The 16,126-nt window shown below is 34.5% G+C and overlaps 1 protein-coding gene across 3 annotated transcripts; it reads left to right on the forward strand.

Annotated features, from left to right (window-relative positions):
- Positions 1–2,271: 2,271 nt before the first annotated feature.
- On the forward strand, positions 2,272–13,602 carry LOC124532352 (zinc finger protein 1). Of its 3 annotated transcripts, none has more exons than XM_047107239.1 (4): positions 2,272–2,455; positions 7,621–7,811; positions 8,017–10,081; positions 10,285–13,602. In XM_047107239.1, exons 1-4 carry the CDS (start codon positions 2,362–2,364, stop codon positions 10,476–10,478), a joined length of 2,544 nt encoding a protein of 847 aa, XP_046963195.1. In that variant the 5' UTR covers positions 2,272–2,361; the 3' UTR covers positions 10,479–13,602. The 3 variants fall into 3 exon arrangements, with proteins under 3 accessions (XP_046963195.1, XP_046963193.1, XP_046963194.1); XM_047107237.1 differs by having other exon boundaries at positions 2,312–2,757; positions 10,285–13,601; XM_047107238.1 differs by having other exon boundaries at positions 2,312–2,757; positions 7,621–7,793; positions 10,285–13,601.
- The last annotated feature ends 2,524 nt before the right edge of the window (positions 13,603–16,126 follow it).

Raw genomic sequence — 16,126 nt, forward strand, 5'->3', positions numbered from 1 at the left:
CACAATACAGTTGCACAAATTCATCAAAATCCAAATAAACTTTATTCAAGTAGGCTTTTATAAGCACTTTTGAATCGTCATTTTACAATTAAGTGAAGCTACCACCGGTTCGGCAAGTAGATTATACCGAGAAGAACAGGCAAGAAACTCAGTAGTTACTCTTTTTTAACATTTAAAAAATACAAAGTCATGTTAATTAAATACAATTATTTAAATTAATGTATCCTGCTTGGAAGTCAACAGACATTAACTCCACGCCTTTTTATCATCTATAAAATCTTGTATCGAATAATATGCTTTTTCTACCAATGAATTTTTTACAAACGATTTGAATTTACTAAACGGCAAAGTTAAAAATGTCTGCTAAATTTTCTTATCAACCTTTAAAAGGCAAGCGAAGCCGCAAAAGACAACTGTAGTAATATTATAGTAAGAGCAGATGAAGCAGCATGTAGAACTTGGGAATCTAGTCGATACTTTGGGATTCGAACCAGGGGTAGCATCTCTTAGTTACGGAATAGGTAATTATTTGTGCTCGTTGGTTGAGGTATACCCTAAAGAAGATAAGGAAATCTGTTTGTGTCTTATGAAAATTTACCACACGCAAATCCACCAATAGTGACTATAGACTTACTTAATTATCACTATTAAAAAAAAAACTCCCGGCACAGATGTTAGGTATATAAATTTTAAGCTCTCTAAACTCATTATAAACAATAACAGCTCCAAGACGACGCTGTAAAAATATAAATTACATGAACAATGCTTAGGTGTGACATTCAGAATACATTTCAACAACTAAAGCGCTCCAGCGATAGTGATGTAGCAATGGTTTTACTTGTTCGTCATTTGCAGCGGTTTCACAGCGCTTTTAATGTCGAAGAAGATGCACACGTGTGGCACACGTGCGAACAAGGTGGTATTGTCTTAAACTATAAAGGTTACACAACGGATAAATTACAATAGACATGTCTTACAAATGTACACCTAAACACCGTCGAATAAGGCTCACAATAGTGCATTGTTTATTGAACGAAATAATTATGCCGGTAGCATAACCTTACCAAGGCTCGTCTTTGTTTACTTATTTGCCATTTTACTAAACGCAGAACAAAAAACTATTACATACAATAAACCCATATCCTTTTTTATAAGAAACAATTTTTGTTTTTTTCATTCAAATGTTAATCTAAATATATAAAATTATACCTAATTAATTAATTACTATAAAATAGGATAAAAACTAAAATATTATTAACTATAAAAAGTCAATTAATTACAAAAAAAATATTGCTCATAGATTTTTTTTTTTCATATATAATTGTAGGTGAACGCGCAAATGGACCAAATATTAACCATTCCATACACGCGTCACTCAACCTTAGGACCTAAGATGTTATGGTCCTTTGGGCCTGTAGTGACACTGGCTCACTCACCGTTAAAACCGGGACACAACAATAATAAGAATTGTTGTTTGCCGGTAGAACATGACAGGAAGGGCCTGACAGAGCCCTACCACCAAGTAAATTATAAGTGTACTATAGCAAATATAATATGTAAAAATAAAATTATTTAGATAGTGTCGATATTATTATTACCTTGTTTTATATTTATAGTGTTCGTTGCTCTTATCAAAGTATTTATAAAACTTATCGTTTAGGAAAGAGTTTAATATAGAACATACATCCAGCACATTTATAGTTTCGTAAACAACAGAAACTGCACGCTACGTCTAACGCCATCTAGTGACAAGAAGCCAATATAAAAATCCAAACAAGTGTAGAGACTGAATACGATTTATAGTTTTAACTTAAATTGTACTAAAATTAAGTGTGTAGGGTATTAAATTTTGTTGTTCATTTAATCGAATAATATTTTTTAGTAAAATAAAATTAGAAGCTTCTTCGAATTTTAAAATTAATTCGCGATAATCTTCATTATAGTTTTAATAAAGGAAAAACAACAATTATTCGGAAACTTTAAAGCTCGCACAGAGTTATCATTATCTTTGTAGCTTATCAAGATTCCGAAGCGCAAGATAGAGACAGGTAGATGAATGGGAAGGTGGAGCGTAGCGCGTATATGTACAAGTATATATAACAAGTCATCAAAAAGCGATCTCTTATGACATACTCGCATCATACTGAAGACGCGGTGTTCGCCGGACAAGGTACCGGTGGTGGGACACGGGTCGAGCGCGGCTCGTAGTCGGCAGTCGGCAGTCTCTCGGCTCACTAATTAAGTATAGGTGGGGGCGTAGGGGCGCGGGGCGCAGCGGGCGCAGGGCGGGGCGAGAGGCGGGCCGGCTTCATTCCGCCGCGCGCCGCGCCGCTAGCAACACGTAGAGAGCGCGCGCGGGCCATGGTCGCGAGAACCGATGAGATGTTCGGCTGCTATGGTGACAGCTACTCGTACCGCCTGTGGAGCCTGGCCAACGTGTGGGGCGCCTGCCGATGTGAGTAGCGCCGCGCTCCTCTCTGGGACTTTCGCCGCTGACGTCAGCGGAGGCTGTGCAAGCCTGTGTAGTACGGCGTAGATACGATCCGGAGCCGGCTCCGTAGCTAGTGCGTTGAGTAACGAGTTTCCGTAGTCGCGGTCAGTGAGGTGTGAGAACGAGGTGTCGCTAGATGAAAGTGCAGAGCTCGCTTATGGGAGTTGGCGGTTGGTACGAATGCTTGGCAGCCGGTTGGCTTGCCGACATGAGGAGTAAGCAGGTCCCCACGTCTACCACCTCGGCCAGACGGCTCGCGGCCTTAAGTAAGCTTCTTTTCCTTTTATGTTTATTTGCATTTTATTTTTTTATTTATTTACCTTTAATTCTTCCGCGTTTGAGTTTATATTTTTATTCCCAAATTTTTTTTTTGACTATTTTCTACACTCATTTAAAACTTCAAATCCTTTTGTTTTCAATTTGTTTAAAAAGTTTTAAAAGAAAAAAGTAAGTGTAAAAATTTCGAAGAAAAAGTTCCTCAAAAAGTAGAGTCGAACTGTGAAATTGAAACAGGTGAAAACATCACCTCGACCGCATTAAAAATAAAACTCGAGCACGTCTTCATTAGAAATAACCTTCGTGTTCGTAATCTCCCCTCGACTCCCGAGGGATATAATTCATCCACTTGAGAATCGGGAACAGGTACACACGGACTTAAAAGAAAGTTTCGTTTGTCGAGGGGAACCCCGCTCTCTTTCAACGTCTTAAATCGTATGTTGTTTTAATTCATTTGCTTTTTCTCTTTTACTTTTATATTTTATTCTTCTTTGAGCGCCGCCTGTCTTGAGTGGATAGGGCAGCTGGCCGTTTATGCGTTCGGACCGTGATGGTAGAGTTCGTGGAAGACGAATGAATATATTAGTGAAAGTTCCGTGTTATCGTGCTTCCTGATCGGCTCTACGCTTTCTGAAACGCGTCACGCTCGTCATTTCGATATTATTTGCTCAATGAACTCCAATTATAGCGCACTACAGATAACATCGGCCAATGCGTAGTTTATCGTTAAAACATATTTTGTAAACGAACAAGGTGTGCGGTTAATTTACTTTTAGTTACTTACACATACAATAACGCCAGTTAATATTGACAACGTTGCAGAGCCACAACCGTTTTTGCACAAAAATTATTTGGTGCCGTAAATATGCTAACCAATGTTATAAATATTACAAAACGATTATTGTTACAACGTGATAACTTTACAGGTAAAATATTAATTAATAATAATCCTTCACTTAAGGAAAATAAATATACTAACCACCATAATAACAATGCGTATTTTTAATGAATATATTAATGCTTAAAAATTACGAACCATCTATAATTACTTTGTTGTTGTTTTACGAAAGCGAAAACAGATTATCTCTAATCATCGTAATATGTTTTTTTCTTTAAATAATAGTATAAAATAAAAAAAATGTTTAATTCGTTTGGCAGATTTTGTGGGCGCTTGCAGCTAATCACTTGTTTGCTAAAGGCACAGAACGTTAACAGCTATATTAATATTGAAAACTCGCGTCCCTAATCACTTGATAAACAGTATTTAAGATATAACTCGTTACCGCGACGTGGTCTAACTCAAAGAGGCAACGTAAAGTTTTTCTATCTTAATTTAATAATATCATAAGCTATTATTTGATTTACAGGTAATACTGAAAATATTTTTCAAAGATTATTTTATATACTCTTATTGGAATTCTTCTGTTTATTAATGATTTATTTTCGGTAAAATCCATATTAATAAATAACTGAAGCCTAACTTCAGTAATTTTTGGTAACGACTACTTGTAACGTTATCACGTTTGTACGAGCGGTGTTTTTTTCTTAATATATGGACATAGAACATACATATTTTATTTATTTGCGACAATTTCCCTAACCGTGAAACTATTTGGATATGTATTATAATTAAAATAATCGGATCATAATCAAAATCAAATATTAACTGTAATGATTTAAAATGGAACACAAGGAAATAGACTTACAGAAATGTCTCAGCTTCAGAACTTTGTATATATTCCCATACAGAATCTTTAACGTTCGTGTATCATTCTGAGATATATTTTATAGGTATCTACTCTAGTGTATGAGAATAATACAAAGATTCAGTAACCTGTAGTATAAATCATTGGTTTGCTATTTACAGAGAATTATTATACTATACCTAATAATAAACTAATTAGTTAATGTGATTTTGAACTGGAATATTTTTGTTTTAACTTTGATCAAAATATACACCTAACTTTTACAAAATATGCTATTGGTATCTATGCATTATAATTTTAAAATAAATACAATTTTAAAATTAAATTATATTATAACATAATCCTATAGTATTTAATAGATGTTTGGAGTAAACTATACTATAGCATGAAATCATTAACGTAATATAAATCTGTGAAACATAGTAGTACCAATTTTGTTTATAACAAATTCATTTTTTAATTTCTTCTACTTATTTAAATGTTTTGTAACATAACAAAGTTCAAATGTTCTAAAGGTATTTTAATGGCATTTTTATCGGCTAACCCCAAAACGTACTTACGTGCAAAATGTTAATGTCTGTTCAATATTTCATTAACTAATCAGCCATACAAATTTGTATTCTAATAGGTATCAAAATGTTACCTACAAACTAAACTCGAATAGATACCGGACAATATGATTAAATGTTCCAATATCGAAAATTTGTTTAAATTTCGCAAATATCCCATCACTGGGCTTAGGTCTGCTAGGGTTTCGAGGGATAGGTCTACTATTTATTTCAACACTTGAAAATTCCATTGTGCTTACACGGACTTAAACTGTTATCTTTGGTAAATATTCACTTGATCTACCCACTGAGATTTGACGGCTAATAATATTAGGTATATTGTAATTGTTAGATAAGCTTTTTGTATGACGCGTCACGCATTGGAACTGACATACCTATCTCATTATCCCAATCTCGTCTATAAAGCTCCGAGTGTCCGCTTGACATTGACTCAGGCTCAGGCGTGGGTACCGAATTGCCGTAGAATGAATCACAATTAAAATTGTGTACGATTGGGGCGTTCAGAGCGAAACTAAATAACGATGTATTATTACATTTTAGAATGAACCCGCGGTCCATATTCCTGCGTCGCAATACAATTGAACGAATAGCTCGCACCCAACCAAACAGTTTACTAATAATTCTCTCATCGCACAATTACGATCGGAGACGTTTCAACATGGAGTCTAGCCACTTCGGGACAGGCGGAGTTTTTTTTGTTTCCAAAGCAAGCGAGCCCCGCGCCCCCGCGCCGCACCGGCACAGGTGTAGCCAATCACCAGACGCGCTTGTGTGCCACAATCAACAATCAACTCCTTATCTCTATGACCGCTCACACATGTGTGTGCGATAATTATTTATTGTAACGCAATAGGAAGCGTTGATCGTATGTGTGCGTGCACGTTTTTTATCAGCGGTTAACGGACGCGTGTGCCCGTGCGCAGAGATTACTGCACGATACTCGCATTGTGTAGGTGTTGTCGTCCGTTCCACCTAATAAACTCTAGGTACACTGCTCACAGCGTTTGCTAACATGCTACATGTAGACACTGCTATTTAATCTATTATTTGAGTAATTAGTGGTTTTGAATGAAAAAATAAATTTATTTTTTATTTTTAGATAAGTTTTGTTTGAATTGCCAAGTATTATAAAAAGTGAAATAAAGACGTGTGATACATTGGCTATATTTCATTAAACCACACGTATAAATTTATAGCCTGATTTTACATATGCATAAGGCAATTGAAAAAAAATGTATCTGTGATAATCTGAAATAAATAATCACATATTTGAATAAAACGGAATATTCCGTTATTATATTAAATCAAAAACCTTACCGTACGGGCAACGTTATTGTGATCAGTACAACTAGCGCCATCTGTTATCGAATAGCATAAAATTACTTCCAGTCGAAATTATTTTATTATAATAATTATATGTATTAGTGCGAGATGTTATCAATAAATTGCTTACTGTTTATAAATTTAAGCACATTTGTTTCAAAGAGTGAGAGCTCAATTTGGTCAGGTTAGTTATGTAAATAACGGTGAATATGGTCTGCGCTTCGGAGCGCGGTTTACGAGGTCATATTTTCTAAAATTCAATACCGGTGTGCCGATAGCAGATTATATTGAACCTGAAAATCTAACGCCTATAGGTGCACATAATGATAACCACGTTTGCATACAATCCTTTATCGAAATTTATACATCAGCGTAGTTTTAGACTCGACATTAAACAAACACTTAACATAAAATAGATTTATAAATATAGATTCACTACTTCATCCCTGGTAGTATCAGCGTGATGTAACGATTCAAAATCGCCAATTGTGGGGTATAATATAAGTTACTAAGGAAAATAGATAAAAATATTGGATAAAACTACCTCTCAGCTGTTTGTAGCCGAACAGCCAACTCTATGTCGCTCGCTATCCGTGGACGCGCACGGACTCGACCGCACTAATTAATACGTCGTGGCGTTGTTTTGCTCTTTATTATATTTGATTTACGACGTAGACCGCGCCCGTGCCGCCGGACGCCGGACGCCGGTTTTAAAAACGATATTACGCGGCAAAACGAGTATTACCAAAATAACCGAATCCAAATTGAAATGTTACCGTGTTACAAGCATGAAGGTGTCCGCGATCGTTTAGCGTATAAACATCGTTAATTGCTCACCGGGCACATGTACGAGATCGGACTTTATTATTATTTTCATTTGTTTTGCGGCCATAAATCGCTCCTGAATTAAGGGATTATTACGATTACAAATTAAAAATAACATTTATGAACAACGTCTAAAGCTTTATGTAACAAATTTCCGAATGTTTTTACAGACATACTTTCGACTTTATTATATCATAATTGTATAACCTAACCTAACAAATACCAACTAGGTATCTAAACCTAGCTGGTATTTGTTAGGTATAGTCAAGATAGAGGTTGTTGCCCGGATGTGAACTTGCGACCCTCAGGTGCGATAAAAAACGGTCACAGATTTCTAACGCAAGTTATCAACCATAAACATAACATACTTGTTAATGAAGTTTACAAATTACTTAATATTTAATTATAGTAAAGAATTTGAAATCAACAGTCCGACCGCTGGCCGGAGGAGGCGCGGAGGGCAAACCTTCGGAGGAAGAGGAGGAGCGCGGGGGCTCGCCGCTGGGCCCCGGCGGTCCCTTCACCTGCAGCCAATGCCGCGGCGCCTACCCAACACGCGAGCAGCTTGAGCGACACGAGACCCTGCACTCGCCCAGCACTCAGGTGGATAACATCAAATATGTCAGTGCCCATTCTAATATACCAACACTAACAATCCGTGCAGGTTATAGTGAATAGGGCGAATCCTCATCTTACACTTTCATTTCATTTATTTTTCAACATTTATTTTTACTTTTACTCGAATGCTATCCATTTATTTGCTTTTTTATTTAAATAATTCTACTACTGATACAAATTACTGACTGCTGTTTAATTTTGTCAACAGTCGTGCAAGATTTGCCACAAGAGCTTCGCGAACGTGTACCGACTGCAGCGACACATGATCAGCCACGACGAGAGCGCTGGGCTTCGTAAATTCAAGTGCAACGATTGTGACAAGGCATTCAAATTTAAACATCATCTCAAAGAGCACCTTCGGATACACAGTGGTGAGAAACCATTCGAATGCGCCAATTGTGGCAAAAAGTTTTCCCACTCCGGCTCGTATTCTTCGCATATGACATCCAAAAAATGTCTTGTGATGAACCTCAAGATGGGAAGAATAAAGCCTAACAACCCTGCTCTTAACCCCGATCGAAGTCCTTCGCGCAAACGAACAAATGCCATGGTTGCATCGCAACTGAACAATAACATTGCGCCGAATGGTAATTCCTTTTTACCAATTCTTCCTAAATACAACGACGCTGCCGCTGCATTCTTTGCATCGATGTCTACACCTGACAATAATTTCCACCGACCGCCTTTAGGTCAACCAGGAATTAATCCCTTCTACATGCCTCCCGGTATGCCTTTGAGTCCTGCTAATGGAATTGCTCCATACAGTTTCCCTACTTCCTTAAGTCAACTTTTTGAGCAACTGGCATCACAACAATACCACCAAAGAAAAATAGAAAATCCTAGTCCGAAGCAAATGGGCCCTCCTTCTGCTGATCCTGAAGATTTAATAGAAGAAGTGATCGAAGATGAAGACAAAAGATCAGAAGGTAGCGCTGAACTTGTAATGGATATAGAAGATGAAGATAATATTAGCATAAAAAAGGAACAAGAAGAACGAGAGAGTGAGCACAGGTCTCCCTCGCGTATTTATGAATCCGTCCCTGGTAACAACAACAGTGAAGATGCTGACAACAATCAGACAGGTTTTAATACTATAATGAATTCGGTTAATGCATCTGTAACGAAACATTTTTTTAGAGCCGATATGGAGAAACTGTCACCTGTTTCCGGAAACATATACCCTAGCATAGAATCGCCAGTAGCACGTGTTACCGTGAAAGAGGAACCTGACGAATTGCGCTGCTTAAAGTGCAATGTTTCGTTTAATGACAAAAATGAACTTATAGAACATGAAAAAGTCTTATGTGGAAATGTGTTCAGGAAACACGAAGGATTAGCTGCTCAAATGGCTGAAACAGTGGCACTAAATAGGTTAGAAGCTGAAATGCGAGCCTCCATACAGAGTGGAGTCAGCGCAAGTGAAGATGAGGACTTTGGAAAAGACGATAGAGATGATAAAGTATCTCTCCATGACAGTGATAGAAAGATCAGAGTTCGAACAGCCTTGAGTGAAGAACAACAAACTATTTTAAAGGAGCACTACGCTGTTAACCCTCGGCCTAATAGAGAAGAATTTAAAAAGATAGCTCAGCAAATTGGTCTAGATAATAGAGTCGTACAAGTGTGGTTCCAAAACAATAGGGCGAGAGTGAGACGAATGACTCAAGCGATAGCTATTTCGGATCAACCATTAGATCTTTCGACAAAGAAATGTAACGCATCGTTAACTTCTAGTCCGTCACCCTCCCCGCCTTGCAGCATTTCAGTTACACATTCCGACTCTGAAGAAGCCGTCAATTTGAGCCAAAAATCTTCGCGTAGTACGACTCCACATCGTTCTAACTATCTTAATACGTATCCACATTCCAATTGTTCTTCTTCATCGTTTACTGATTTCCGATTGTCGCCGTCACCGGGTGAAACGATCAGCGCGCAGAAGAGATTGCTATCTCAAAAGGTGCCAGTTAATCCTATGATGCCGATGGATAAACTTCTTCAATATAATGATTTGACAAATGGCAGATCGCCAATACTAAATATGCATATATCGTCAGAACATAGACAAGAATCTAGCCCATCTTACGACCGACCGTCTTGGGGAGACGAACTGCAAGCTCAAAATGAATTTGAAGATGAAACGTCAGTACTTAAGAAAAGCAAGCTAAAGGCTGGTAACGACTTTAAGGAGGGAGAAGGCCAATTCGTCTGCGACCAATGTGATAAAACTTTTGTGAAACAGAGCTCTCTCGCGAGACACAAATATGAGCATTCCGGTTAGTATTTTCATTATATAAATATGTAGATAATTTTGAAAATCAGTTAAGATTACTATTAATAGTATAATGGTCGATAAATCAAAACTTGTTACTTTCTTGATAATTTAAATTGACATTTCAATTTATATCTGCTCATTAAAAACACATTTTTAGTTTTTGTAGAAAAAATTACAAATTTTTATAGACGTAATATATTTCAGGTCAACGACCATACAAATGTTTGGAGTGCCCAAAGGCGTTCAAGCACAAGCATCACCTCACAGAGCACAAGAGGCTCCACACCGGCGAGAAACCCTTCCAGTGCTGCAAGTGCCTCAAGAAGTTCTCCCATTCCGGTTCCTACAGCCAACACATGAACCACAGGTTTGCCATCTGCAAACCCTACAGGGACTAACTAATACTACAATATTATAATAGCTAAATAATTTACAAACTTCCTAATTTGAAGTCTTATTCTTGATCATAACCTATGTAAATGTATTCGCAAATACGCGAGGCTGTTACTTAGTAATTTTTCAGAGCAGAAAAACTCAAATAAATATTTATTTATTACGAAACAATTCAATAGTGCGTCAAGATTGAGTTTTAGTTAATGTGATATTCGTAAAAAAATATAATTAAACTTATATTGTAGGAAGATGATTTTAACTTTAAAAGTTGTTTTCAAATATACTAGTTTTATATTGCAATAACTTAAAACGACAAGCATTGCCTGAACATCGACTTTTAGTGAACATCGAAATATTTACTCATAATGTGGTTAATACTCATGTTATTAAAGTATTCTTTGCTCGGTATTTATTATTCGAAAATATTATTTAAGGATTTTGCTCAACGTCATATTGCGTACGATACGACATCACTTCAATTAATTATTTATATTGCAACTAGTGCCAAATATATGTAACTATGTGCCAGTTCATAAACCAAATATATTTACTGTTTTAATTTAATTACGAGTAAGTGGGAATACGACTGAGCTAAGCGTTTACAATACAATCAGACCAATGGTTGCGTCATAAATAATTGTCTTAATTGATATGTTATATATGTATATAATTTCAATACATACCAACAAACCATTTGAAAAAATATAAATTCTCCTCCATTTAAAAATTCTTAAATAAATTCAAAATGTTATCATAATGTCAGTAATTATAAAATCACTTTTGACGAATGTAATAACGATTGGAACGATTATTATAACGCGATCAGTGTGGACCAAACATCTCGAGTTGTGTAAGCTCAGTCAGATTTCGCCCTTATAGTTATAGATAGTTTTACTTGCTGAATCCAAAGGCCAGTACCTGTAGCATAATACTCATCAACGTTTAATATTGTATAATTTTTATTCTTATCTGTGAAATAATAATTAGAATAGAATGATCTTGTCATTGTATACATTCGTATATTATTTTCATTCGAGCGCCGTAAGAGCATTTGCAAAAACAGTGCGAATTCGTGTAAGAAACGTAGGCTTACCAGACCTGTGTCTGTCGTGATGACAATATATATAATTAAGTATAACGCTATCCATTTAATTAAGTTGACTCCGTGTGTTTAATGTGAACGTAAATACGTACAAAAGAGTACACGTCGACTTCAGACATCTAATTTCATGCTTCCAACGCGGAGATTGCTTTTCGGCTATGAACCGATGCACTCTCGGTCAACTTTTCATATTAGCCTCAGTATTTAACGACTTTAGTGTACTAAAATATTCATATACCATCGTCATTTTTGTTAATCTTAATAAAGTACTATTAGAATATTTAAACTTCTCGTATTTTAGTATTAAGCGAATAGATAGATATATAACTTAAGTTTAAAGCATTCCATAATACTTCTATGGGATCTCCGCTGTGTTTAAAAAACTTTTGAATAATCCAAAGATTAGTAATACAGGTGTAAATAATAATTATTGTACATATATTAAAAAAATATCTGTAAATATGATCGCTTATAAAATCTAACAGTATAGTTTATATGTGGAGGCGCGCCGGAAGCGAGCGCCGCGTATGAATATAAGAGACAATAATGAATGAACATCTGTTTATTAAAATCGATATATTTATAGCCGTAATTGTAAATCGAAAATAATATTCCCATGATGTGATCGTTACCAGCGAACTCTGTGTTATTTATTTCTTAAAAGTAATAACGAGGTTTATTAGGATTATTAAAAAAAATATAAATGTTTACGAATTTTCATTGACGATTTACATAGAAAGTAGATAGCAACACGACTCACGCATCGACTATTCGAAGTACTTAATTTGTATACAATTATCGATTGGTTAAGTAGCAACGCATTTGAATTAATCAAACGCTAATAAATAAAAACGATCATTTTTCATTCTTCCATACAACGTACGTTAGAACAGAAAGTTCCTAAGCCTAATACTTTTAAGAGATACCTAATGATTTATCTATATTATTTTGTATTCATAAGTAGATAAATATAATTTTTAAAGGTTTCAAATCAACGAATTACGTAATTTATTGCAAACAGTACACTTCTTGTTTAGCATAATGATAAATTGTCCATTGAGACAGTATTTGAGCACATTTTCGCGTTATTAAATTGTAGCTATATGTATGGCTCGGCACTAAGTCCATTAAAGTGTTAACTTTGTTGGCTAATAGGATGGGATCGACTTGTTGATTAAATAATACTATTTTATTTCGAATATCTGTACAAAACTCGGTTATTTTAATTTTATTATACACTTCTATAAAATACACACCTTTTTTTATCTCGCAACTGCTATTGTTGGTTATTGTTTTTTTATAAGTTCTTATTAACTATGGACACTCTTTCAAGTCGATCCTTGGTCCAATCAGTATTCCGCTAACATAAAAAAACCGCGCAATTACCAAATCGTTCGTAATTTAAATAAAATAAAAAAATATTGTAAAATTAATAATAATTGGATTAAGCGAGTCTGTTTGAAAATGTTTCATATTTTATTATGTATAATTTTAATATAAGTGATTTCCAAATTATCACCGGTGGGCTAGATAAACCAAAGAATAATTAGTTAACGAGATATGATGTGGAAAATTGTAATATATAAACCTCCCATCATCATTAGTTTAGTTTTAAGTTTTGTGCCAAAAATAATTTTAAAGCTTCGAGTATATTTTATATGCAATGTAAACTATATTTTTCAAATTTGAAGGGCATTATGTACTATGGCATTATTTAGTTATACTCTTGTGCAATATAATATTGCAGAGAAAAAAATCTTCCTTTTATATATATTATATATATATAGTTTTAGATGTAACTTTAGGCCAAAGTGAATTCCTATTGCCATAATGTTTGTTGTAAAAGTGCAGCGACTGTTCGTAGGTTGCTACTCTTGTTAAAATAAGGTAACTCTAGATTGTTAAACGTAACCATAGATTAACATGTGTTAAAATATTGCCTATATAAATTATAGTAATTCATTTTACTTGATATTATAATGTATATTGAATTTATGAATATTAAAAATATATATATTGACATTTCAATGCAATTAAGTTATTTTATTTTTCTACTGTCATGGAGTATTCATCTGTTTATTCATTCACAGGTACAAACAGAATACAATCACAATTTACACTAAATTTTACAATTTTTAGATAGATTGCATTCCTCAGCATGTGTACACGGCGAGCTCGCAACAATTATATTAACTGTCTTCTCTTTCACAAAACAATCAAAAACTAATAAACTACAGTAAATATATCAATTTAAATGAATTGGAACTATGTAACACAGATAGCCAAACTATCCAATAACATTGAATGCTTATAGCCAAACCACTTAAAGAAAACCACCAAGAAAACATATATTATTCGGAAAGGATTTTGAAATATTTTATGCTTAACTAGCGACCCACTCGATTTTTCTTGTTTATTTACTGTATTGTCCATGTAATAAATACAAAAACCTCTCGAATCACTCTACCTATTAAAAAACCGCAACAATATGCGTTGCGTAATTTTAAAGATCTAAGCATACATAGGACAGACAGCGGTAAGCGACTTGGTTTTATAATATGTAATAAGGTACATAAAATTGCTAATATTGGGAATACCTTGAATATTGTACATAAATATACCATCAGTATGCCATGAGTCGAGTCGAGATGGCCTAGTGGTTAGAACGCGTGCATCTTAACCGATGATTGCGGGTTCAAACCCAGGCAAGCACCGCTGTTTCATATGCTTAATTTGTCTTTATAATTCATCTCGTGCTCAGCGGTGAAGGAAAACATCATGAGGAAACCTGCATGTGACAAATTTCATAGAAATTCTGCCACATGTGGATTACACCAACCCGCATTGGAACAGCGTGGTGGAATATGTTCCAAACCTTTCCCTCAAAGGGAGAGGAGGCCTTTAGCCCAGCATTGGGAATTTACAGGCTGTTGTTGTATATATATATATAACTCTAGATTTATATATAAGGGGGCATTTATTAACGATCACAAACACGGCTCTTTTTCTGTTTTTTAACGAAACGGCTTAACTTATTTTGGATACGGTTTTCACTGATATATGAGTAACCTCGAAGTTATTATATTGCGTTTGTTTTATTAAAACCAACATCTAAAACAAATTAGGCAGTTAGAAAAAATCGTCTAAACATTTGAAAATATACTGTCAAGTCGATTTGTTTTTTTTTTTTTAATTTTAGTTAAGTCTGTAAAATACTGATGATTAAAAGATAGTGAAAAAAAAATTAAAAGAAGTGGTAAAACAACAAAGTCCAACGTAAATTTAGCTCCAATTGACATCGTCAAAAATATGAAATAGGGTTCAGCTTAGGCTGGCCGTAGTTTGGTTACAGTTTAGTTAAAAACATTTTTCAAACATTACTTTCATTTAGTTGGAAAGATAGTTAGACTTTTTAAGTAAATATAGTTTTTTTTTGTCAACGCTTACAATAATTATTAAGTAGTAAGTAAGTAAAGTCACGATGGAGATCGAACGGTGCGGTCGAGATCGAAGGAATATAATCATTATAGGAACGGTTAGTTTTTTTAAAACAAAAAGTAGATACTTACATATTTTAACAAACTTTGCGATGAACATTCTCGTATAAGTCATCTATGAAACAAGAAAAAAAATCAATCAATCGACATATCAATTCCAGAGTTGCGCCTGTGATGCTACAAGAAGGTGAAGATGCTACCTGGCAGTCATACCTACACAAATTTAATATTTCAATCATATAATAATAGGGTCGTTTGATTGGAGGCTTTGAGTCCTGCGAACGGAGTCGCGAACATTGATGATTTTTGTAATAAATTCCCTACTTTCATATTATTACAAAGGAAAGAAATATTTACCTCAGAAATCATCTTTTTTCATATGAGTATTATTTGTGTTTTTATTTATTCCAATAGTTTAACTGTGCTACAACATTATCATGGTACATATTAAAAAATATATTTTTTTTACTTACTTTGAAACTATATATAGTTTTATGGTTTTACTTAGTTTAATTGAGATATACATATAAGAATAAAATATTATAATAAGATTGATTTCGTTTTTCATACGTGTCGGGCTGTTAAATAATTTTAATTTATAAATCTTTCCTAAAATGCTTACACTGGTATTACAATAGATATGAATAACATTCAAAACTAATATAAATGATCACCATCGATAATTACTATGGGAAAGATGAAATCAAATTCACGACCTCCATTAGTTATTTGTAAATTATCCTAAAAATATACAAGAATATACTCGAATCTCAAATTAACATTAGTAAAACAGTAAACTGCGATGTTTTGGGGAATCTTAAGATGGAATAAACTGTTTATAGAAAAAACTAAAAATTAACTAATATCTTGTCATAAATTACTATAAATGTGTCATCAATGAAAACAATACAAAATGTTTAAATAAAGAATTAATTCTCACATTCAAGCCGTTATCATGTTCTTCAATACTTTCTGAAGAAATTTCATGTAAAATAGTCGTGGATACTTTTGCTGTTAACAACACAACTATTAACCTTTAAATGCAGGAGGTCCC

Source organism: Vanessa cardui, chromosome 9 (assembly GCF_905220365.1).
Source record: "Vanessa cardui chromosome 9, ilVanCard2.1, whole genome shotgun sequence".
NCBI classification, from domain to species: Eukaryota; Metazoa; Arthropoda; class Insecta; order Lepidoptera; family Nymphalidae; genus Vanessa; species Vanessa cardui.